The 25451-nt window shown below is 46.7% G+C and overlaps 1 protein-coding gene across 1 annotated transcript in view; it reads left to right on the plus strand.

Annotated features, from left to right (window-relative positions):
• The window catches only part of LOC139386027 (neuronal PAS domain-containing protein 1-like), a 21868-nt gene extending 1452 nt beyond the window's left edge, over positions 1-20416 (plus strand). Inside the window, exons 2-11 of the mRNA XM_071131412.1 lie at positions 77-315; positions 11424-11491; positions 13036-13125; positions 16165-16339; positions 16447-16559; positions 17057-17253; positions 17471-17577; positions 17920-18067; positions 18963-19076; positions 19417-20416. Coding sequence (XP_070987513.1) covers positions 77-315; positions 11424-11491; positions 13036-13125; positions 16165-16339; positions 16447-16559; positions 17057-17253; positions 17471-17577; positions 17920-18067; positions 18963-19076; positions 19417-20416 — 2251 coding nt within the window. The remainder of the gene's footprint in view (positions 1-76; positions 316-11423; positions 11492-13035; positions 13126-16164; positions 16340-16446; positions 16560-17056; positions 17254-17470; positions 17578-17919; positions 18068-18962; positions 19077-19416) is intronic.
• The last annotated feature ends 5035 nt before the right edge of the window (positions 20417-25451 follow it).

Here is a 25451-nt window from a genome sequence, read left to right on the forward strand (position 1 = left end):
TGGCATGAACCACACACCCTTTTCACCCACAGTTCCCCTCTACCTTCTGCTTCCTGTCATTCCTCTCCTCCTCCAGTTTGCAGAACCTGCGGAAGGAGAAGTCTCGTAATGCCGCTCGTTCCCGTCGCGGCAAGGAGAACTTTGAGTTCTTTGAGCTGGCCAAGATGCTCCCTCTCCCCGGGGCCATCACCAGCCAGCTGGACAAGGCCTCGGTCATCCGTCTCACCATCAGCTACTTGCACATGTGCACCTTCGCCAGCCAGGGAGACCCGCCCTGGTGCCCCCTGCTGGAGGGGGAGAACCACTGCAGCAAAAGTGAGCTCTCACCCTTACCTTACCTTACCCAATGATCTTAGCCTGGAATAACTGGGAAAACTCAGTCACCGACGCTGCAAACAAAAGCAGTTTGAAAATGCTACTGTAGGTGTATCAGCATTGTAACAGCACTGTAGCATTCTATGTAGTTCCTCACCCAATGCACCGCACCGACACACATTTCCCTATACCTGATTGACCTTCCCCCTCATCACAGAGAGAGAGAGAGAGAGGGTGAGAGAGAGAGAAACAGAGAGAGGGTGAGAGCGGGAGAGAGGGTGAGAGAGAGAGAGACAGAGTTAGGGGGTGAGAGAGAGAGAGAGGGTGAGAGAGAGAGAGACAGAGAGAGGGTGAGAGTGGGAGACAGAGAGAGAACTAAAGAGAGGTAGAGAGACAGACAGACAAAGAGACAGAGAGAGGGGGTGAGAGAGAGAGAGAGAGACAGACAGAGAGAGGATGAGAGCGGGAGACAGAGAGAGAACTAAAGAGAGGTAGAGAGACAGACAGACAAAGAGACAGAGAGAGGGGGTGAGAGAGAGAGAGAGGGTGAGAGAGAGAGACAGACAGAGAGAGGATGAGAGCGGGAGACAGAGAGAGAACTAAAGAGAGATAGAGAGACAGACAGATAAAGAGACAGAGAGAGGGGGTGAGAGAGACAGACAGAACGAGAAGCAGACAGAGAGACACAAAGACAGAGAGATGATACACAAAGGAAGGAGGAGCCTATTGGTGCTATCGGTAATTACAGGAATTAGCTATATAATGAGGAGAGTGTGATTATAAAGGTTGTCTAATTGCTACTGTTACTGAGGGGAAACAACTCGGCTACAATTAGGTGTGTGTGCGTGTGTGTGCGTGCGTGTTTTATAAGAGCACCTGTGAGGAGTGTGTGTGTGTGTGTGTGTGTGTGCATGTGTGTGTGTGTGTGTGTGTGTGTGTGTGTGTGTGCATGTGTGCGTTACAGAAGTGTTTGTCTGTGTGTGTGCGTTATCATTTTTTCTGCACCCGTGTGTGTGTCCCTCTCAGCAAGTCCTCCTGAAATGGGACGAACCCATGATAGCTCTTTTTGATACCGTATGAGATATGAAGACATGGATAGTATGTACCTAGCAAACAATGGCGGTCCAGTTCTCATATGCCCATGCATTCGCTTATTTTACAAGAAAGTCTTCGAAGGACTCATAGGCTTTACTGTATGCGATTTTATTACCATTGTTTGGTGAATATGTGTCTCGAGGAGCCCGGCCTTGGAAGAGGCCTGGTGAAAGCAAGACGCGGACATCTCATTGAAAAGCACATCTATCTATTCAATGCTTCGATCAATCTTCAATTGGCGCTCATGAACCTGTGGAAACGCGCTCAATCCGCTAGCAGATGTTCTAACAAAGCCTTACAAATGCATCTATGGCAGTCTGGAGCCGTCCCCCCCCCCCCCCCCCCCCCCCCCCCCCCCCACACCCCCCTCACACTGCTGTATGTAATGCAGTACATCTAACCATTGATCTATTTTTAATGTCTGAAATCTATACTGAAGTTCCCTCTGGGGGAAAAAAAAGAAGTCCTTCTCCTCTATACATCAGCCTTCGGCAAACGGGAGAGTATGACGCACGCACATAGGTTAATGTTGAGCGTGATGCTGGACTGGAGGTCGTCTACCTGTACCCCGAGACCCGAGCGGTTCCGGATCCAGAATTAGAAATAATGCCACAGGTCGGATCTGATACGATTACCTCGGGTAGTGGTAACTGTAGGATGAGAAAGCTCATGCACTGCAGCCTCAAATAGCATTGCGAGCTAACGCTAGCGAGCTTACTCAGCTCGTCCCGGTTTGATGCAACCAAGATAAGTACTATGTGATGATATTTGAGGATAAATAACCTATCTATGGCAGCTATTAGTCTACTCTAGCGCGATGCGGCTTGGTTGGTCGCTGCCCTTTCGAAAAAAACGAGTGCTATGACTGCATCACACTGCAGTACAACCGCAGGTCGAGTGCAGTATATCTGCAGTATTGCTGCAAATACTGCGTCCAAGTGACACAATTTTGTTTTACTGCAGTAATTTTGCAGTGTTACTGTTTGCTGATGATCTGGTGCTTCTGTCCCCAATCAAGGAGGGCCTACATCAGCACCTAGATACATCAGCACCTACATCTGCACAGATTCTGTCAGACATGGGCCCTGGCAGTAAATCTCAGTAAGACAAAAATAATGGTGTTCCAAAAAAGGTCCAGTTCCCAGGACCACGAATACAAATTCCATCTAGACACCGTTACCCTAGAGCACACAAAAAACGATACATACCTTGGCCTAAACATCAGCGCCGCAGGTAACTTCCACAAAGCTGTGAACGATCTGAGAGACTTGGCAAGAAGAGCCTTCTATGCCGTCAAAAGGAACATAAAATGAAATTTACCTATTAGGATCTGGCTAGAAAAATACTTGAATCAGTTATAGAACCCATTGGCCTTTATGGTTGTGAGGTCTGGAATTCACAAAATATGACGAACACCAAATTGATACTCTGCATGCAGAATGCTGCAAGAATATCCTACATGCACAACGTAAAACACCAAATAATGCGTGCAGAGTAGTTAGGCCGATACCTGATAATTATCAGAATCCAGAAAAGAGCCGTTAAATTCCACAACCACCTAAAAGGAAGCGATTCCCAAACCTTCCATAACAAAGCCATCACCTACAGAGAGATGAACCTGGAGAAGAGTCCCCTAAGCAAGCTGGTCCTGGGGCTCTGTTCACAAACACAAACAGACCCCACAGAGCCCCAGGACAGAAACACAATTATGAGAAATCATGAGAAAACAAAAAGAGAATTACTTGACACATTGGAAAGAATTTACAAAAAAACAGAGCAAACTAGAATGCTATTTGGTTCTAAACAGAGAGTACACAGTGGCAGAATACCTGACCACGGTGACTGACCCAAACTTAAGGAAAGCTTTGACTATGTACAGACTCAGTGAGTATAGCCTTGCTGTTGAGAAAGGCCATCGTAGGCAGACATGGCTCTCAAGAGAAGACAGGCTATGTGCTCACTGCCCACAAAACGAGGTGGAAACTGAGCTGCACTTCCTAACCTCCTGCCCAATGTATGACCATATTAGAGAGACATATTTCCCTCAGATTACACAGATCCACAAAGAAATCAAAAAAACAAACCCAATTTTGATAAACTCCCATATCTACTGGGTGAAATACCACAGTGTGCCATCGCATCAGCAAGATTTGTGGCCTGTTGCCACAAGAAAAGGGCAACCAGTGAAGAAAACACACCATTGTAAATACAACCCATATTTATGTTTATTTGTTTTCCCTGTAACGTCTTTCATTCTTTTGGAACTTTTGTGAGTGTAATGTTCACTGTTAATTTGTATTGTTCATTTCACCTTTGTGTATTATCTAGTTCACCTGCTTCGGTAATGTTAGCATATGTTTCCCATGCCAATAAAGCCGTTAAATTGGAGAGGGGGGGGGGGGGGGGGGGGGAGAAGTAGAGGTAGAAAGAGAGAGGACCAGTGAAGTAAAATGTTTTTTTTTTCTCACAAATTGTGTCTGTGGTGGGGGTTGGGCCCACAGTAGAGTGCGATAGTCCTGAACCTTTCATTTAATGTATTATTCAAGACTACTGTATATGCACAGGTGATTTGAGCTTTTGAGAGAATCTCTCTTTCAGATATGACTTCCACCCTGTAGAAATGACAAATATGAACCTGTCTATCTTCAGGAACATCTCAGTAGTTAGCAGTTTTTACAATGTTGTAGAGATGTTCTTCTCATGACCGAATACACTGACCGACAACACAAAACTCTCTCTCTCTCTCTATCTCTCTCTCTGTCTAGCTGTCTCTTGACTTTTAGTCTGCCTCTCTTTTCTATCTCTCTGTCATCTCTCTCGCTCTTTCCCCTCTCTGTCTTACCATCTCCTGATCACCTCTCCTCTGTCTCTCTCTTTCACTTTCACAATGTCTGCCTCTCCCCTAATTCCCAGCGTTTAAAGTGGCGATGGCTTTTAAGGGAAGTTAATTGCACTCAAATTATGGTCGACCGCAGAAGGAGCGACAGAGAGAGAGACACAGGGAGCGAGGGAGGGAGCGAGCGAGGGAGCGAGGGATTGCAGAGTGAGAGGATAATTGCGGTGGAGAAGGACGTTGCGATTATGGCCGCTTTTTCTCTCCCGTCTGTCGTCTCAAACTCTGTCTGTTCCGACAGGGGTAACAGACACACACACACGCACACTCTTGGATAACCATCAGAATTGGAGCTCAGTAAACAAGTTGCTATGTGATGAGTTTCACATATGAAAAGACAACTAGCATAAGTAAACTTGAGTAAAAAAGAGAAAACGAAAGAGATAAAACAATTCAGGTCCAAAATTATTGGCACCCTTGATAAAGATGAGCAAAAACAAGACTGTATCAAATAAATAATACAAGAATCTATTGTGTATGCTGAAAAAAAATGGAAAACGAATATTTTTTAACAATTGCTCAGAGAAAGAGAAATATTTTTTTCTCTCAAAAATATAGGGGTAAAAATGATTGCCATCCCTGGTTTCAAAAACTTTCACTGAGACATTTTCTGAAATGTTTTACGAGATTGGAGGACACATTTGGGAGGGATCTTAGACAATTCCACTGGTGTGCGTGGCCAAAGAGCTCTATTTTCATGTCATCCAACAAATGTAAATCCCTGGAGTTTGCTAAACGGCATTGGCACTTAAATTTGAACCGATGCTATGGTAAAATTACATGAAAATACAGTCCTTTGGCAATGCACAGCAGTGGAATTGTCTAAGATCCCTCCCAAATGTGTACCTCATACCTACTGTAAAATATGGCGGTGTATCTTTGATGTTATGGGGTTATTTTGCTTCCACTGGTCCCGGCACCCATGTTAAGGTTATAATGGTATCATGAACTTCACCTAGAACAAGGACATTTTAGCCAAAAACCTGGTTGCCTCTTTTATAAACATGGCCACTAGTGGATATTCCTGCAAAGACAATAACCCCAAACACACATCAAAATCCACAAAGAAATGGTTAATTGGCTACAAAATCAACAATGTGCAATGGCCATCTCAGTCTCCGGCCTTGAACCGCATTGAAAATCTGTGGTTTGAATTGAAGAGGGCCGTCCATAAGACCAGGTGAGGAATATCAACTGGAAAGATTCTGTATGGAGGAATTGTCTAAGATCTCTAATCATACAGTGCCTTCAGAAAGTATTCAGACCCCTTGACTTATTTCAAATTTTGCGTTACTGCCTGAATTCAAAATGGATTAAGTAGATGTTTTGTCTCACCCATCGACACACAATACCACATACCCACCATACCTTCTCCGCTATGCAATCTGGTTTCAGAGCTGGTCATGGGTGCACCTCAGCCACGCTCAAGGTCCTAAGCGATATCTTAACCGCCATCGATAAGAAACAATACTGTGCAGCCGTATTCATTGACCTGGCCAAGGCCTTTGACTCTGTCAATCACCACATCCTCATCGGCAGACTCGATAGCCTTGGTTTCTCAAATGACTGCCTCGCCTGGTTCACCAACAACTTCCCTGATAGAGTTCAGTGTGTCAAATCGGAGGGCCTGTTGTTCTATGGGGGTGCCACAGGGTTCAATTCTTGGACCGACTCTCTTCTCTGTATACATCAATGATGTCGTTCTTGCTGCTGGTGAGTCTCTGATCCACCTCTATGCAGATGACACCATTCTGTATACTTCTGGCCCTTCTTTGGACACTGTGTTAACAACCCTCCAGACGAGCTTCAATGCCATACAACTCTCCTTCCGTGGCCTCCAATTGCTCTTAAATACAAGTAAAACTAAATGCATGCTCTTCAACCGATCGCTGCCTGCACCTGCCCGCCCATCCAACATCACTACTCTGGACGGTTCTGACTTAGAATATGTGGACAACTACAAATACCTAGGTGTCTGGTTAGACTGTAAACTCTCCTTCCAGACTCACATTACATCTCCAATCCAAATGTAAATCTAGAATCGGCTTCCTATTTTGCAACAAAGCATCCTTCACTCATGCTGCCAAACATACCCTTGTAAAACTGACCATCCTACCAATCCTCGACTTTGGCGATGTTATTTACAAAATAGCCTCCAATACCCTACTCAATAAATTGGATGCAGTCTATCACAGTTTCATCCATTTAGTCACCAAAGCCCCATATACTACTCACCACTGCGACCTGTACGCTCTCATTGGCTGTCCCTCGCTTCATACTCTTCGCCAAACAAACTAGCTCCAGGTCATCTACAAGACCCTGCTAGGTAAAGTCCCCCCTTATCTCAGCTCACTGGTCACCATAGCAGCACCCACCTGTAGCACGGGCTCCAGCAGGTATATCTCTCTGGTCACCCCCAAAACCAATTCTTCCTTTGGCCGCCTCTCCTTCCAGCTCTCTGCTGCCAATGACTGGAACGAACTACAAAAATCTCTGAAACTGGAAACACTTATCTCCCTCACTAGCTTTAAGCACCAGCTGTCAGAGCAGCTCACAGTTTACTGCACCTGTACATAGCCCATCTATAATTTAGCCCAAACAACTACCTCTCCCCCTACTGTATTCATTTATTTATTTGTTTTGCTCCTTGCACCCCATTATTTCTATCTCTACTTTGCACATTCTTCCACTGCAAAACTACCATTCCAGTGTTTTACTTGCTATATTGTATTTACTTCGCCACCATGGCCTTTTTTTGCCTTTACCTCCCTTATCTCACCTCATTTGCTCACATTGTATATAGACTTATTTTTCTACTGTATTATTGACTGTATTTTTGTTTTACTCCATGTGTAACTATGTGTTGTTGTATGTGTCGAAGTGCTTTGCTTTATTTTGGCAAGGTCGCAATTGTAAATGAGAACTTGTTCTCAACTTGCCTACCTGGTGAAATAAAGGTGAAATAAATAAAATAAATATAAAATTACAAAGTGGAAACATGTTTTTGGAATCTTTAGCAAAATGGTTGAAAATGAAATACATAAATCTCTCATTCATGTACGGTGCATTTGGAAAATATTCAGACCCCTTGACTTTTCCACATTTTGTTATGTTACAACCTTATTCTAAAATGGATAAATAGTTTTTTTCCCTCATCAATCTACACACAATACCCCATAATGTCAAAGCAAAAACTGTTTTTTAGAAATGTTAGCAAATGTATTAAAAATAACAAATGGAAATACAGTATCACAGTATTCAGACTCTTTACTCAGTACTCTGTTGAAGCACATTTGGCAGTGATTACAGCCTCGAGTCTTCTTGGGTATGACGCTACAGCTTGGCCCACCTGTATTTGGGGAGTTTCTCCCATTCTTCTCTGCAGATCCTCTCAAGCTCTGTCAGGTTGGATGGAGAGCGTCGCTGCATAGCTATTTTCATATGTTCGATCGAGTTGAAGTCTGGGCTCTGGCTGGGCCACTCAAGGACATTCAAAGACTTGTCCCGAAAGCCACTGCTGCGTTGTCTTGGCTGTGTGCTTAGAGTCATCGTCCTGTTGGAAGGTGAACCTTCGCACCCAGTCTGAGGTCCTGAGTGTTCTCTTTGTACTTTGCTCCATTCATCTTTCCCTTGATCCTGACTAGTCTCCCAGATGTGACGCTTGGCATTCAGGCCAAAGAGTTCAATCTTGGTTTTATCAGACCAGAGAATCTTGTTTCTTATGGTCCGTCCTTTAGGTGCCTCTTTGGTAAACTCCAAGCGGGCTGTCATGTGCCTTTTACTGAGGAGTGGCTTCTGTCTGGCCACTCTACCATAAAAGCCTGATTGCTGGAGTGCTGCAGAATTTTTGTCTTTCTGGAAGTTTCTCCCATCCCCGCAGAGGAACTCCGGAGCTCTGTCAGAGTGACCATCGGGTTCGGCAAACATTTTAAAAAAAACTGTTTTCACTTTGTCATTATGGGGTATTGTGTGTAGATTGATAAAGAAAATGTAATCCATTTTAGAATAAGGCTGTATAGTAAATAAATGTGTAAAAAGTCAAGGGTTCTGAATACTTTCTGAATGTACTGTAAGTATTCACACCCCTGAGTCAATGCATGTTAGAATGACCTTTGTCAGTGATTACAGCGGTGACTCTTTCTGGTTAAGTCTTTAAGAGCTTGTACCTGGATTGGTACAATATTTGCACATCAATCTTTTCAAATTTCTTCAAGTTGGTTGTTGATAATGCTTTGTATTCAAGACATAAAGTTAATTTCTCTGCCACAATTTTGGCAGTTTTACTTTAGTGCCGTATTGCAAACAAGATGCATGTTTAGGAATATTTCTATTCTGTACAGGCTTCCTTTTTTTTTACTATGCCAATTAGGTTAGTAATTGTGGAGTAAATACAATGTTGTTGATCCATCCTCAGTGTTCTCATATCACAGCCATTAAACTCTGTAACTGTTTTAAAGTCACCATTGGCCTCATGGTGAAATCCCTGAGCGGTTTCCTTCCTCTCCTGCAACTTAGGAAGGACGCCTGTATCCTTTGTATGCAACTTATTATGTGATTTTTTAAGCACATTTTTACTAGGGAACTTATTTAGGCTAGCCAATCCAAAAGCGTTGAAAACTTAATGACTCAGGACATTTCGGCGTTTCATTTTTCATATATATATTTTTTTAAATAATAATTCCACTTTGACATAACAAACACAACAAATTGTGGAAAAAGTCAAGGGGTGTGAATACTTTCTGAAGGTACTATTTTATTTTACGAGGCAAGTCAGAACAATTTCTTATTTACAATGACGGCCTACTGGTGAACAGTGGGTTAACTGCTTTGTTCAGGGGCAGGACAACAGATTTTTACCTTGTCAGCTCGGGGATTCGAACCAGCAACCTTTCTGTTACAGGCCCAACGCTCTAACCACAAGGCTGCTGTATGTTATCCAAGCTCATGCCTTGTTCGTTATCCTCACATGTTGAGGTATTGAACGGCATTAGAAAACAGGTTGCCACTCATGTAGACCCATATGTTTTTGAGAAAATCTAAATATGACTTCAAACTAAACTATTTATCTGAGCAATTGTAATGGTATACAATACTATAATAGTCAACAAATGTTTTGCATACATACAATATAGCTCAGTATTTGTATTTTTTGTTTACTCATTTTTTTGCTTATCTTTTTCAAGGGTGCCAATCATTTTGGACCTGACTGTATTTGGTCCCCGTGGTAACTTCATAACTTGTTTAAAAGGTCGACAGCTAGGGGGTGGGAAATTAAACATTCAAAAAAAGAGAGAGGTGGGGATGAATGAGTGAACTTGGACTAAATTATGTATAGAACAGACGCATAAAAATCAAGCAATCAAATTTCTCTCTTCTATCAGTGCAGAACATCAGGAAGACCCCAACATTGACCTGCGACATTGACCTGCGAGTCACACTGTAATTAACGTGGACGCTTCATCCCATTCCTCAAATGAAATTAAACCACGGAGAGCAAATCTAGCCAAGCTAATGAAAAGTCAATGTGATAGAAAGTACCCCAAGAGCTCTCCTATGACACACACACACACACACACATACACACACACACACACACACACACACACACACACACACACACACACACACACACACACACACACACACACACACACACACACACACACACACACACACACACACACAACCTGTTGAGGCTGTTTTGGTTTCATGGCCACCCAATTGTGTGACCCCAGGCATGGCAGGCAGGCGGGTGGAGTGACTGTAGTAAATGGATCTGTGTGTAGACTCATCCGTCAGCCCCACTGGCCTCATGTCACACCCACCATTTCCTCAGGCCCCCTGACAGTATTCACCGCCACTGATCACCAGCAGCATCTCCAGGGACCCACGGGGGGGGGGGGGGGGGGGGGGGTGCGATGCTGTGTGTTATGATGATGGGGGTTGGTACCAGACCCCCAGTGGGCCAGCCCTCTCCCCGTAGCCCCACTAGGGTCCAGGCAGGCAGGCAAAGCGACAGGGTCCCCTCCCCCTCTGGGTTAGCTTCTGAGTTGTGGCTGTAAGGTCCCCAGCCCCAGACCCCCTTTCAACCTGAATGGACCAGCCTCATTGATATTCCTACGCTTTCACACAAGGGGACCCCAATCTCACAATGGCACTGTGGCTTTGTCCGGCAACTGTGTATTTATGAGAGTGTGTGTGTGTGTGTGGTGGGGGATTTGTATGTGTGTACAAGTCTACTGGAATGCCTTCTGTTCTGTTGGCTGACCGATGGCAGGGACACGACAAAGAGACGGATGGGGGATGGATGTGTGCCCCCCCCCTCCGTGTTCAGTTGTAACCCAGAACAGCACTTTAATTTTGCTGTCATAACGTGTATTGATTTCCCAAAGCCTTGCACCGACACATGGACGTCTGGTGATCCCTACACACACTCACGCACGCACTCGCACGCATGCACACACACATTAACACACACACTGCCGCTGCCTGCTCAGAGCACAGTGTTCAAAAAACAACCTGGTAGAGCCACATGCGCGCGCGCGCGCACACACACACACACACACACACACTCTTTATGAAATAAAGCGGTAAAAACTTGATTTGTGGATTCTTCCCCCATCTCTCTCCTCTCTTTCTCTCTCTCGCTCTCCCTCTCTTACACAGTGACACACACACATAATCTCCATCCATCTTTCTCCCTCTCTGTCACTGTCTATCTCGGTTTCTCTCTCCGTCTCGTTTTGTTCTATTTCTCTCTTCCTGTCAGTTGTAATTACCTCTGTAAACAGCTCTACTTTGATGGCAATGCTTCTGTGATAGCTTGTGTTTGGGGTGCATAAGGAGTGGTGAGGCTGTGTGGAGCGTGCGTGTGTGTGAGTGTGTGCAAGGATTGCCTGTGTGTGTGTGTGTGTGTGTGTGGACCAGCTAAACCAACTACACTACTATTCCAAAAAAAGATTGAAAGTATAACTTCAAGTTGCAGGCTAACAATGAAGCGTCTGTTAAAAGTAATGAGCTGCCTCGTGTCTCTGATCTGTGTTGATCTGTTGGGTGTTGATCTGTTGTGTGTCGATCTGTTGCGTGTTGATCTGTTGTGTGGTGATCTGTGTCCCTGCAGTGCGACGCTCCTCCCACTCTCTGGCTACTGACATGTTTGAACAGCACCTGGGAGCACACCTGTTACAGGTAAACATCACACACACACACACACGGACGCGGACACACACACACGCAGACACACACACACACAGGCTCCTCTTAAAATCAGTGTTTCATCTCAAGTGGATTTATTATATTAACCTCTATTCACGTGTCTTTGAGAACAAACAGTAGTTGAGAATAGTACACGTTTAGCCAGGTTATTCAAGAGGCACATTCTCTGAACATTTGTTTGTTGCCATGTTTAATCTATTTCAATGTTTTTCCAACAATAATCAAATATTCAAACACGCAAATATGATTACTGTTATAACGTCTTGTAATTGTTCATGGGATAAGGTAGCCATATTTATTCCCGTGACAGTCGGACAGTGGGATGCTGCTTCTCTGTGTCACGTCTCCACCTGCGTTTACAGACGCGCGCGAACCCCCTCTGATGTCTCTTCGTGATCAGTGCTCGCTCACCGTCTGCGCTCCGGCGAGTCAACACTCGTTAAAAAAAATAATGTATTTTTTTTTAAAACAGCCGACGCCGCCCCGCGGTAGAACTATCAATGACCTTCAAACACCAATAAATATCTGTGGAGTACAGAAACGAGAAAGAGGGCGATAAAGTGAGGGAGGGAAAGAAGATAGAAGTGAAAGAGGCGGGGTGTATATAGAATGTCCTGAATGAGAGAGGTATGCCAAGACAAAAGACTGCCGTCTGCGCCGAACGTTCTGAGGGGGAACGACACTGATGGAAATCAAATTAGCGCTTCAGAACACGCTAGGATTCTTTCCTCTTGCCGTACCTCTGTCAGTAATAGCTTGATAATTGCACTTTATTTCTCCGCCATTCAGCCGGGCTCGCCGCACCCCACCCCCCGGCCACCGCATTTGCATACTGAATGTGTCAGTTGCATAAATTACCGCCACTTTAGCGCCGCCGCCAAAATAGCAATCTTTCGTCGGGGCAAAGTGGCCCTAGCTTCCCAGCACACCACTACTCAGTTGTGTGGAAGCTTGTTATTACAACAAATATTATTCTGTGAAGGAGTCCTTCCTAATAGGGTGGCTGTATACCTTATCACTTATCATCATAATCACCACTCCCTGTCTCTACCTACCTACCTACCTACAGGTGTCTCTGGTCAGCAGACAGACACAACACAACAGGAAACACCATGGCGTCCTACCGTTATTAACACTGATTGAAACGGCTCCGCTGGTGTCTGCCTGCTCTGTGTTTAATGTGCCTTGTTGACTCACTGAACAGGCTGGTGGTGTTTACCAGTAGTGTGTCGTGTGTACCTGAGGGGCCAGCCAGACAGGACTGTTGGTGGGGATGGGGGTTCTCCAGCGGCAGGCAGCAGCTCATTGTAATTTGCTCAATACACACTAATTGCTCTAATTTGTCTGTCTGGCTGTGTGTGTGTGTGTGTGTGTGTGTGTGTGTGTGTGTGTGTGTGTGTGTGTGTGTGTGTGTGTGTGTGTGTGTGTGTGTGTGTGTGTGTGTGTGTGTGTGTGTGTGTGTGTGTGTGTGTGTGTGTTTGTGTGTGTGTGTGTGTGTGTGTGTGTTGCTTCAACAGTCTCTGGACGGCTTTGTGTTTGTGGTAAGCTCGGAGGGACGATTCCTCTACATATCAGAGACTGTTTCCATCTACCTGGGCCTCTCACAGGTAAGGCCTTCTGTACACACACACACACACACACACACACACACACTGACACTCAGTCACTCACATTGTCACTCATACAGGCTACTCCGATCATCTCTCTTTTCATATCAGATGTTGTAATGTGTTTGGGGGTGTTCCCACCTTTGTGTGTGTCTGACTGTTCTCTTGTGCTTGTCTCTCTAGTTCCCTCTCCCTCTCCCTCTCTCTCTCTCTCTCTCTCTCTCTTCCGCCCCCCCCCCTCCAGGTGCTCACCTCTGTTGATTGCCTGTGGCCCCTTGTACTGTGAATGTTAAGACCTGCCATTTCGACCAGATGCATAAATAATAACAGTAATTACTGGCCCAGCAATCAAAGTGTCGCCCCTGCGCACAGGGCCTGTCTAGGGGAGCAAATCGATAGGCATCTTAAAAGCCCCATTGATTGTGGGGAGGAGAAAAAAACACCAAGGGGGATGGGGAGACAGATAGAGATAGTGAGAGAGGAGGAGGAGAGGAGGGGAGTGATAAGATATGTTTGGAAGAAAAAAACATGGAGGATACAGAATGAGAGAGAGAAAAGAGGGAGGATATTACAGTAGCGGTGGTATTTGAGTGGATTTTAAAAGGGGGAATTTGGGTGTGATTGGGAGTCCGCCCCAGTTGGATTTGGACTGTCCTAGTAGTGGCGTGTGTGTATGTGTGTGTGTGTGTGTGTGTGTGTTTGCATGTGCAAGTGCGTGTGTTCGTGCCGGTTTGTTTGCGTCACAGTTCGGTATATCTCCTGTTAACTGTTGGTAAACACAAACTTAAAATCTAATTATGAAATATATCTGAACAGATGTGAGGAGACTACACAGCCAAATGGCAATGGATAGAGAGAAAGAAATAGCGCACTGGGGATTTTGGTATGCAAATAGAGCTTAAATGTGCAGTTGAAGTGAAAGGCATCATGGGACTGAATAGGTAAACAACAAAGGCCATTCTTATTCATTAAACAGATGGCCTCACTAGTCAAATCTCCTCAAACAGAACTAAACCCACCAGCCTTAAAAAAACGAAATTACAATCGAGATTTACCTTAATTCCAAAACACACACTACCATGTTTAGAAGCTGACAGAGAGAGAGAAGGACTGAAAGACAAAAAGAGAGAGGGACGTAGGTGGGAGAAAGGCCATGCACACTTTAATAGAACAAATCCCTGTCTCTCAGGGAGGAGAGACAGAGCGAGAGAGAAGAAAAACAAGTGAGAAGGGAAGTGTAACTGGTGGTTGTTGTTGGAGGACATGGATCTCTCTGTGGACTGCCCTGACCTGTCCCCTAGCCTAACCCCTCTGCCCTGGCTTACCAACGGGGCCCCTCTCCAGACAGTGGGGTTTCTTAGACAGGCTTAGCCCAGGTCAGGCACCTTGACCAAGGGCACAGCCCACCGTCCGCTCCCCTGCTACCTGGAGGTGATCATGTCCCTCACCCCGGTTCTCCTGGCCGGAGAGGCCAGCTCTGAACCCAGGACCCCAGGTCCTACTACTCAACCCCCCCAACCCCCCCCCCCCCCCCCCCCCCCCCCCCCCCCTCCTTACCTCCTACATGGCAGGATGGAGGATGGGGGAATTGATCCTGGACTGGTTAGTATGCAGCCCCCATCACTCCCCCTCCCTCTCTCCTCTTCCATCCGTCAGCAGCGGGCTGAGAGTGTGTTGTGGACGACTGCCCGGATGCCTCATACATATTAAAGCACCCTGCTATTATTTATATCAGGTCTCCCCCTATCTCACCCCCCCCCCCCCCACCTCACACACTATACCTGTGTCTTTCTCTGTCTCCCTCGCTCTCCTTTCACTCTACTCTCTCTCTCTCTTCCACTATTTTTCAGCTGCCTCTTTTCCCCAATAGTTTTCTCTCTCTCCTCCCCGTGACTGTAGACTGACAGGTAAAGTACCACAGACGTCTGTATTACCCCTTACTGAGGGAGGGTTAAAGGACTGTGGGAAGCCTGGGGTACTCCAGGGCCGACTTCCTGTCTCTGCCAGGGGATTCTGGTCCGTTTACGCCTCGTTTAGCTCTAGCAACTCATTAACACCGGGCTGTTTTAAAACTTTTATCTCTCCGCCGATCCCTCTTACTTACTTCCCTCCTCTCCCCCTCTGATTTTTTTGTTACACTTTAGAGGAGCTAGCCTTCCTTTTTTCTCTCTTTGTTCACACCTAATCTGTGCTCCCTCGCTCAGCTCTCTGGCTGTGATGTCCTTGAAGGCCTGCTGGAAATCCCATAAAGCCCACACTAAATGGATCTAATCCTTAATAGATGGGTTTGTCCTACAGACAAGGGTGTGAGGCTGCAGGCAGGCAGCCAAGCAAGGAGCAGGCAGCAAAGCAGGCAGCCAAGCAGGGAGCAAGGCAGGCAGACCGGGAGCACGGCAGGCAGGCCGGGAGCACGGCAGGCAGGCCGGGAGCACGGCAGGCAGGCCGGGAGCACGGCAGGCAGGCCGGGAGCAAGGCAGGTAGTCCGGGAGCAAGGCAGGCAGGCCGGGAGCAAGGCAGGCAGGCCGGGAGCAAGGCAGGCAGGCCGGGAGCAAGGCAGGCAGCCCGGGAGCAAGGCAGGCAGGCCGGGAGCAAGGCAGGCACTTTATCAAATGGAATGGAATCTAACCCGCTCTCATTGTGTTTTTATGGATGCCATGCCAGAGCCTTAAATCCTGTTATTATCACCTGAAATGTTTAGAGTAGGACACTATGATGCAGGAGGATGATGGCTGGGAGGTGTTAGTGGTCTTCATCCCTCTCTGGGAGTGGGCTGGATACGCTCATGCCTATGAATTAATAGGGAATGAATGAACCGATTCAAATAGTCAAATCTGACCTTCAAAAGATGCTGTATCCCTGGTCTCTCTTCGCTTACTTTAATCACCAAATAGATTTGGATCCTTCCGATGTCATGGGTGTATTACTGTAATCTGTGTCTGGCCCCCGACTCAGGGGTGTGTGTGTGTGTGTGTGTGTGACACATGCGTGAGCGGCGTCTCCGCTGCAACCTGCATCACCGCTACATTTCATTGTGTTCAGGTGGAGTTGATGGGCAGCAGTGTGTTTGACTACATCCACCCAGCGGACCATGTGGAGATGGCTGAGCGTCTGGGCATCAGGCCCCACCTGAGGGCCGAGGCTGGCTGCCACGTGGCCCCCGAGAGCGCTTCCAGCTCTGCCTCCACATCCTCCCTGACCGGGACCCCCGAGCCTGGTACGTCTCACGTACACGTCTGTAGGCCTGGACGGATGTGGTCCAAATGTGACTGTTCCTGAGTTAACTCTGCCCCCCCCCCCCCCCCCCCCCGTCTCGCTCCATAGCCCCCACAAGCCCTCTCTCTCCAGGGAATGAACCGCCTGACCGAGGCTTCTTCATCCGTATGAAGTCCACCCTCACCAAGAGAGGCCTCCACGTCAAGTCCTCGGGCTACAAGGTCAGAGTAAGAGACATATATAGCGATATCAAACTCTCCATTCCTAGAAATCATGAAGACTGTGTGTAATGTATAGAGATATCAAACTCTCCATTCCTAGAAATCATGAAGACTGTGTGTAATGTATAGAGATATCCAACTCTCCATTCCTAGAAATCATGAAGACTGTGTGTAATGTATAGAGATATCCAACTCTCCATTCCTAGAAATCATGAAGACTGTGTGTAATGTATAATGTATATGTAGCGAAATTCCAGCAACTTTCCCCAAATTCCCTGGTTTTCCAGAAATGCTGGTTGGAGGATTCCCCGATTTCCTGTTTATTCCCTCGTCAACCCAGGAATCTTCCAACCAGAATTTCTGGATAATCAGAGAATTTTTGAAAAGTTACAAGAATTTTGCAACTCTAGTAATGTACACCTAACCATTCATTTAGTAGAGACACTGTACATATACAACCATGCAGGTTGTTGTAAACTCTATTCTATTGCTGTCAGGTGATCCATGTGACCGGGCGAATCCGCTGTCGCCCTGCCATGGTGCCAGGCTCCGCCCGCTCGGTGCGTCGGCCAATGGGCTTAGTGGCCCTTGCGCACACGCTCCCTCCCTCCACGCTGAACGAGGTGCGCATGGAAAGCCAAATGTTTGTCTTCCGGGTCAACATGGACCTGCAGGTCACCTACTGCGAGAACAGGTACAGCTACAGTGACACACAACGACACAGCAACACAACGACACAGCAACACGACGACACACAGGGACAGATGTCTGCACGGGGGGCACATATGGTGGTATTGTCAAGATGTATGTGGATGTATTTGATTCAGTTAAGATGGTATGCGTTTGTTTGCCTGTGTATGTGCGTCTGTGTGTTTACATCACGTGGATAATACCATCGTTGTTCCCTGTAGGATCTCAGAGTACATGGACCTGAGCCCGGCAGAGGTGGTGGGACACACCTGCTACCACTTCATCCACGTGGAAGACCTGGATAACATCAGACAGAGCCATGAGGACTGTGAGTCACTGCCCGCCGTGTGTGTGTGTGTGTGTGTGTGTATGCGTGTGTGCGTGCGTGCGTGTGTGTGTTTTGAACTGCTAACATTTTTGACTAAGTTCATATTTTGCAATCAGCACCCTCTGCTGCTAAAGTCCTGTAGTGCTATGCCAACCCACTCTTTACTCTCTCTCTCTCTGTCTGTCTGTCTCGCTCTCTCGCTCTCTGTCTCTCTGTCTCTGTCTCTCTCTCTCTGTCTCTCTCTCTCTCTGTCTCTCTCTCCCTTTCTGTCTCTCTCTCTTTCTCTCTGTCTCTCTGTCTCTCTGTCTCTCTGTCTCTCTATCCCCCCCCCTCCCCCCCCAGTGTTGAGGAAGGGTCAGGTGGTGACCGGGTACTACCGTTGGCTCCAGAGGAGAGGGGGTTATCTGTGGGTCCAGTCCTGTGCCACCGTCTCCATCAACCACAAAGCCCCCCACGAACGCAACGTCATCTGGGTCAACTACATCATCAGGTCAGCCCCGTTGCCACGGTAGCAGGTCGAACACGGTGCACAACACATTACGCTCCTAGACAAGGCTTCCTAATCCTTCAGTCTACTGTCATTTTTATATACTAAACTATAATGACCGTATATACATTTGATTACAGAATGTTAATTTACAACACCGGTATGATACAAGTATTCGCACATGGATTCAAGGAAATTCTATATTTTCCTTTGTCTCTGTCTCTGTCTCAGGACCCACAACCCCCCAGCTCCTAAACACACATACACACTCCAAGACAAACAGACACACGTGCACGCACAGAGCAAGAGAGGAGTCGGACAAAAACAAGGGGGAACAGGCTGAATTACAATACTAATTGGAGCAGCGCTTTATAATTACAACAAATGGATGTCAGAATGTTGGGTCTGAATGGTGTTTTAGTTAATTAGTGCTGTAATTACAAGAGCTCATTAACTTCTCCAGCAGCAGCCCCCCCCTGATCCTGTCTGGGCTCTGTTCTTTACGGGTGGGCTCCTGAGTGGAGCGAGGCTGGCTATGGGAGAGCAGGGGTGGCTGGTGTGTGTGTGTGTGCGTGTGCGTGCGTACAATTGGAGGAGGGGGGGGGGGGGGTGTTGTTGGATACAGCATTGTGGGTTGGGGTAGCTGATGAGGGGTATTCATGGAGAAGAGGCTGGTTGTTGTTGATAGATGAGGGTAATGGTTGGAAGGAAGTTGATGGGAGACAAAACAAAATACACTATTTAATCTAAGACCATATTAGGGCTCTCTGTAAAGTACTCCCTCCATCCATCTTGCTAAGTCAGGAGACAAAACAGTGGTTTGCTGCAACACTAAGAGCTGTAAAAGGGGACTTTGTCTTTTACTTACTGTCTCTCCCTTTCTCTCTCTCTCTCTCAGTCGAACAGAGCTCCCAGACACTCCCCTGGATCTGCTGCAGCTCCCAGAGAGTCTGAGGGCGGAGCGTCTGAAAGCCAGCTCCTCCCCTTCGGAACTCACGCCACAAGCCCGGGGTAGGGAACCACACACACACACACACACACACACACACACACACACACACACACACACACACACACACACACACACTTATGGTACACATTGAATCATTCACACAAACATAATTGATGGGATGAGAGGTAGACTAGTGGTTAATAGCAATGGGCCAGTAATCAAAAGGTTGCTGGTTCGAATCCCTGAGACCACTAGGTAAACAATTTGTCGATATGCCCTTTGAGGAAGGCACTTAACTCTAATTGCTCTGGACAAGAGCGTGTGCTAAATGACTAAAACGTCAAATGTAATGACACATCCACATTTTTCCTCATGAAAAACATATCTAACTCTTTTCCCCGTCTCCAGGTCCACAGCCAATGAAAAGCTCTGTGAGTAAAGGTGAGCCTGACTCTAAACTGAGAGAGATCTATAATCCCGGAGTCCAATCAGGGGACAGGAGGAAGCGTCCGCTGCGGTCTGACTCTGAAGGCGCTCCCCCAGAAATGCGGCGTCGCCTGGAAGAGTTCTGCCAGAGAGAGGGGAGTGTGTCCGCCGCCTCAGACCTGGGCAGTGAGAGCGAGGGAGAGGAGAGAGCGTGGGAGCAGGGGGGAGACAGCGCGAGGGTCAAACGAGAGGAGGGGCCTTCGAAACGAGGTGGGGAGACCCCAGTGAGGGGCGGCGGGGTGCACAACGGCCGTGCGGTAATCCAGCACCTGAAGAGTGTAGTGTCCTCGCCTCTCTCTGGTCCCCACAACATCAAGACTGAACATGAGGCACTGGCTGCAGGGGGTCGCTGGACACACACACACACCTCCTCACACACACAACCCCCACCCTCGCACACACACACCCCTTGCGGCAGCCTGAACGGCGACAGTCCCCCGACCCCTATCCCGGACTCCTCCTCCAGCAGTGAAGCCCCACCCAAAGGTATTTTCACCCCGCCCTCCCCCGCCATGTCTCCTCCCATGTCCGGCTCCTCCCCTCTACCCTGTGAGGAACGGGGAATGTTGTCTGGAGGCCGGGGGGGCGGGCCTGACTTTGAGCTGTTGCAGAGACTGGCAGCGGGGGGTGCTGCAGGACGGGTACTGTTCCACCCCCTGACCCTCGGCCCCCAGGGGCCACAGAGCCTGTACGCCCCCAGTACCATCCGCTATGCGCCCCCAGAGCTGCCCCCCTCCCACCCCGGTGCTGAGGGGCTGCGCGCCGACCACCACAAGGGCCCCCCAGCCTTCTTCCCCCACCTCCAGAGGCTGGCCGGCCTGCCCTCCTTCAGTGGGTTCTCCGCCTCGGACAATCCCTTCAACCCCTTCTGTATGAACGGACTGAGGGGGGCCACAGGGTCCGAGGAGGACTGAAAGAGAGGAGGGGCTAGAGAGTGAGACATGGGGGGCAGGACATTGGGACATATGGGGTTGGGAAACTGAACAAAGGACCATTTGCACTGCTTCCGTTGGGGAGTCAGATGTGGACTTTGACACTTTGTCCAAGCTTTGTCCCCCTCTCTGCTCTCCCACCTCCTCTCTCCGCTGCTGTTAAATGACTGTGCAGTGTTCCATGTCTAAAGCCATATTGTACATAGAGACAGGGCCATGACATACCTTCACTATTCCTTCCTCAGTATTATAACAACTGCTCCTGAGCCTGTCAGACTGACTTCTGTGTGACTGAAGGAGAAAGAAAGAAAAAAAAGGGGGGAAAAAATGGATGACATTTTTTCACTTGTTTGTGTGAAATACTGAATCGTCTCTTAAACGGAGTTAGAAACTATACTCTGACACAATAGTGGAAATATCGAGGTCTGAGCCGATCTCATGGACGCCCAAAATAATATTTGAACACATCTCGGGTACTCCTTCCTTCCATAAAGGGAAACCCACTGAAGAGGGTTTGTGACACTGAAAGCACAGAGGAGTGAGAGAGTCCCAGATGACATTCCACTCTGAGACTGTTCTGTCTGGGGAAGAAAGGTATGGGAGGAGGAACGTACAATACCTCTACTGGCTGGTCACTTTGTAATGTTTTCAGTCTTGTAAAAACTGGAAAAATAGTCCTACAGAATGAAGTGTTGTGAAAGTTAGAGACGCTGGGCTGTGCTGTGTATGAGATGAAAGCCATAGTCCTATTATATTGTCATGTTGTTGTCATAGGGTGAAGTGGGAGAGGTGTAAAAACGATTGTCTTGCTAGAGGACGTACTTTGGGAAATGCCACAGTTTAATTCAGAAACCCTCAACAAATGTATTAGAAATAAAGGGTTTAGGGAGGGGTGGGGGGGGGGTGGATCTTCTTTTTTCTCACAATATTTGTCCCGAGCACTTACTGAAATTTGTTATGAACACATAGCACTTCATCTTTTGAATTTCCTTGTGTGTATTAAGGATTAAATACAAGAGTGGTCAAGATGAATTACCACAGACAGGCCAAACAAAATGTAGGGTAATTTAAAGGAAGACCACAGGAGTTTAATACATGGTCATTAAATGTGTGGTCATTCAAATATGACCATGGGGATTTAGTACAGTTGGTGGTCAATAAAAAAAGAACCAACTTTTTGTTCTTAAAGTGGAACATCCATATTAGGTCGTTAGAGGTGGGGTGGAAAACAGGGGTCAAATATTCATATATTAAATCGTATCAAATATATACATTTTTATACTCATCACCAGATATATTCCATCCAAGATATTGTGAGGTCATAAAAGAAAGACATCCCAAACTGATATTAAAGAGAGATTAAAATGCCCCGATCGTAAATCGCTATCCTGGTCAAAAATGAAGCGTTGCTGATGGACTGGGTTGGATGTCGGCTGGACAAGACCATATCTGGCATACAGGGGGGTGTCTGTGCGTCGGTTCTAATTCCACTGGCTCTACTACAATAAGACCAGATAAAAACCCTAAGCATTACTGTGACTCTAACCCGTTTCTGTTCAAATATCTGTGAATATACCATCCACTTCTGATCTTCCAATTAAAATGAACCAATGTATAAAAACTATCATACTGATGATGATAATAAAATATTTCATTAGAGGAGCACAAGAAACATTTCTGATATCCTTGTCCTGGTGTCTGCCTGGCTGTCGATACGAGAGGGCCGAGGTACTGCCTGGCTGTCGATACGAGAGGGCCGAGGTACTGCCTGGCTCGAAAACATGCCTTCAAAATGCATCTTAAGATGTCTTGAAAGGTCTCCTAAGTGTCTCAAGTCGTCTCAACTCCGTCTCAAGATGTCACATGGTGATGGCTGAGTATGTACAGTTCCAGTCAAAGGATTGGACACACCTACTCATTCAAGGGTTTTTCTTTATTTTGACTATTTTCTACATTGTAGAATAATACTGAAGACATCAAAACTATGAAATAACACATAGTGTTATAACCAAAAAGGTGTTAAACAAATGAAAGTATATTTTATATTTGAGATTCTTCAAAGTTGCCACCCTTTGCCTCGATGACAGCTTTGCAGACTCTTGGCATTCTCTCAACCAGCTTCATGAGGTGGTTACCTAGAATGCATTTCAATGAACAGGTGTGCCTTGGTAAAGGTTCATTTGTGGACTTTCTTTCCTTCTTAATGCGTTTGAGCCAATCAGTTGTGTTGTGACAAGGTACGGTGGGTATACAGAAGATATCCCTATTTGGTAAAAGACCAAGTCATATTATGGCAAGAACAGATCAAATAAGCAAAGAGAAACAACAGTCCATCATTACTTTAAGACATGAAGAACTTTGAAAGTTTCTTCAAGTGCAGTCGCAAAAACCACCAAGCACTATGATGAAACTGGCTCTCATGAGGACCGCCACAGGAAAGGAAGACCCAGAGTTACCTTTGCTGTAGAGGATAAGTTCATTGGAGTTACCAGCCTCAGAAATTGCAGCCCAAATAAATGCTTCACAGAGTTCAAGTAACAGACACATCACAACATCAACTGTTCAGAGGAGACTTCCTCTTCATGGTCGAATTGCTGCAAAGAAACAACTACTAAAGGACACCAATAAGAAGAAGAGTCTTGCTTGGGAAGAAACACAAGCAATGGACATTAGACCGGAGGAAATCTGTCCTTTGGTCTCATGAGTCCAAATTTGAGATTTTTGGTTCCAACCACCTTGTGAGACGCAGAGTAGGGGAACGGATGATCTCAGCATGTGTGGTTCCCACCGTGAAGCATGGTGGTGGAGGTGTGATGGTGGTTTGTTGGTGACAATGTCATGGATTCATTTAGGATTCAAGGCACACTTAACCAGCATGGCTACCACAGCATTCTGGAGCGATACGCCATCCCATCTGGTTTGCACTTAGTGGGACTATCATTTGTTTTTCAACTGGACAATGACCCAACACACCTCCAGGCTATGTAAGGGCTATTTGACCAAGAAGAAGAGTGATGGAGCGCTGCATCAGATGACCTGGCCTCCACAATCACCCGACCTCAACCCAATTGAGATGGTTTGGGATGTGGTGGGCCGCAGAGTGAAGGAAAAGCAGCCAACAAGTGCTCAGCAAATATGGGAGATCCTTCAAGACTGTTGTAAAAGCTTTCCAGGTGAAGCTGGTTGAGAGAATGCCAAGTGTGTGCAAAGCTGTCATCAAGGCAAAGGGTGGCAACTTTGAAGAATCTAAAATATATTTGTTTAACACTTTTTTGGTTACTACATGATTCCATATGTGTTATTTCATAGTTTTGATGTCTTCACTATTATTCTACAATGTAGAAAATAGTACAAATAAAGAAAAACCCTTGAATGAGTAGGTGTGTCCAAACTTTTGACTGGTACTGTACACCGGCCCGCACAACAATATTAATGAAAAAGTACCTGATATAAAATCCATCATCCAAATTGGTCCCTGTGGACCAGGTTTGAGTGTCCCTGGCCTGATGTGGTGCAGATGGAACATGCCCATTAGACAGTATATATCCAGGTTTATGAGCCGAAGCTCTCTAAGTAATAGCTCGGAAGATATAGACAAAGGTGTGTGTGTGTGTGTGTGTGTGTGTGTGTGTGTGTGTGTGTGTGTGTGTGTGTGTGTGTGTGTGTGTGTGTGTGTGTGTGTGTGTGTTTGCATGTGTGACTGAGGAAGTGTTTGTGTGTGTGAGTGCATGCGTGTCTGTCTGCCCGAGGCCGTGTGTATGCATAGAGTGTGTTGTTTGAATGGCCGGTGTATCTGTGTGTGCGTGTGTGTGTTACCGAGGGGTCGTACGTGCGTATGTTTCAGAGCGGGTGTTGTGTTGTTCCAGGCAGCCCTAGGGAGGGGCTCTGACATTGAAGACGGGTTAAAGCCGGTTTTACATTCTAGTGGCAGGCCCCAGTTCATTAGAGTGAGGATCATTCCTCCTCAAGACCAAAGGAAGCGCATACTAAACGAGAGCAGTTGTTGGGGAGAACATTTGAGTGTGTGTGCCTGCCGTGCGTGCGTGTGTGTGTGTGCACGTCTGCTGTGTGTGCGCGTGTGTGTAAAGAGAGTTCAGAAATGACCTCGGGTTCCTCTATCTCTTCTTTTCTCAGGTGTGAGTTCTTGCTGTTCCATGGTGGGTGTAAAGGCGTGTCTCTACGTCTCAGATAGGGACTGTGGGTTTGTGGGGGACATGGGCGTCTCTCCTCAACTCCATGCCCTGGCTGTCTGTCTGTCAGGGACTTTGAAGGCTTACAGTGCATTCGGAAAGTATTCACAACCCTGGACTTTTTCCACGTTTTCTTATTTTACGGCCTTATTCTAAAATGGATAAAAAAAAAAAAATAATAATAATCTCATCAATCTACACACAATACCCCATAATGACAAAGCAAACACTTAAATATCACATTTACGTAAGTACTGACTCTTTACTCAGTGCTTTATTGATGCACTTTTGGCAGTGATTACAGCTTCTTGGGTATGCTTGGCACACCTGTGTTTGGGAAGTTTCTCCCATTCTTCTCTGCATGTCCTCTCAAGCTCTGTCAGGTCTCTCCAGAGATGTTCGATTGGGTTCAAGTCCGGGCTCTGGCTGGTCCACTCAAGGACATTCAGAGACTTGTCCTGAAGCCATGGGATGGTGCCAGGTTTCCTCCAGACGTGACTGTTGGCATTCAGGCCAAATAGTTACATTTGGTTTCATCAGACCAGAGAATCTTGTTTCTCATGGTCTGAGAGTCCTTTAGGTGCCTTTTGGCAAACTCCAAGCGGGCTGTCATGTGCCTTTTACTGAGGAGTCGCTTCTGTCTGACCCCTCTATAATAAAGACCTGATTGGTGGAGTGCTGCAGAAATATTTATCCTTCTGGAAGGTTATCCCATCTCCACAGAGGTACTCTGGAGCTCTGTCAGAGTGACCATCAGGTTATTGGTCACCTCCCTGACCAAGGCCATTCTCTCCCGATTGCTCAGTTTGGCGGGGCGGCCAGCTCTA

The sequence above is a fragment of the Oncorhynchus clarkii genome, chromosome 27 (genome assembly GCF_045791955.1).
Source record: "Oncorhynchus clarkii lewisi isolate Uvic-CL-2024 chromosome 27, UVic_Ocla_1.0, whole genome shotgun sequence".
NCBI classification, from domain to species: domain Eukaryota; kingdom Metazoa; phylum Chordata; class Actinopteri; order Salmoniformes; family Salmonidae; genus Oncorhynchus; species Oncorhynchus clarkii.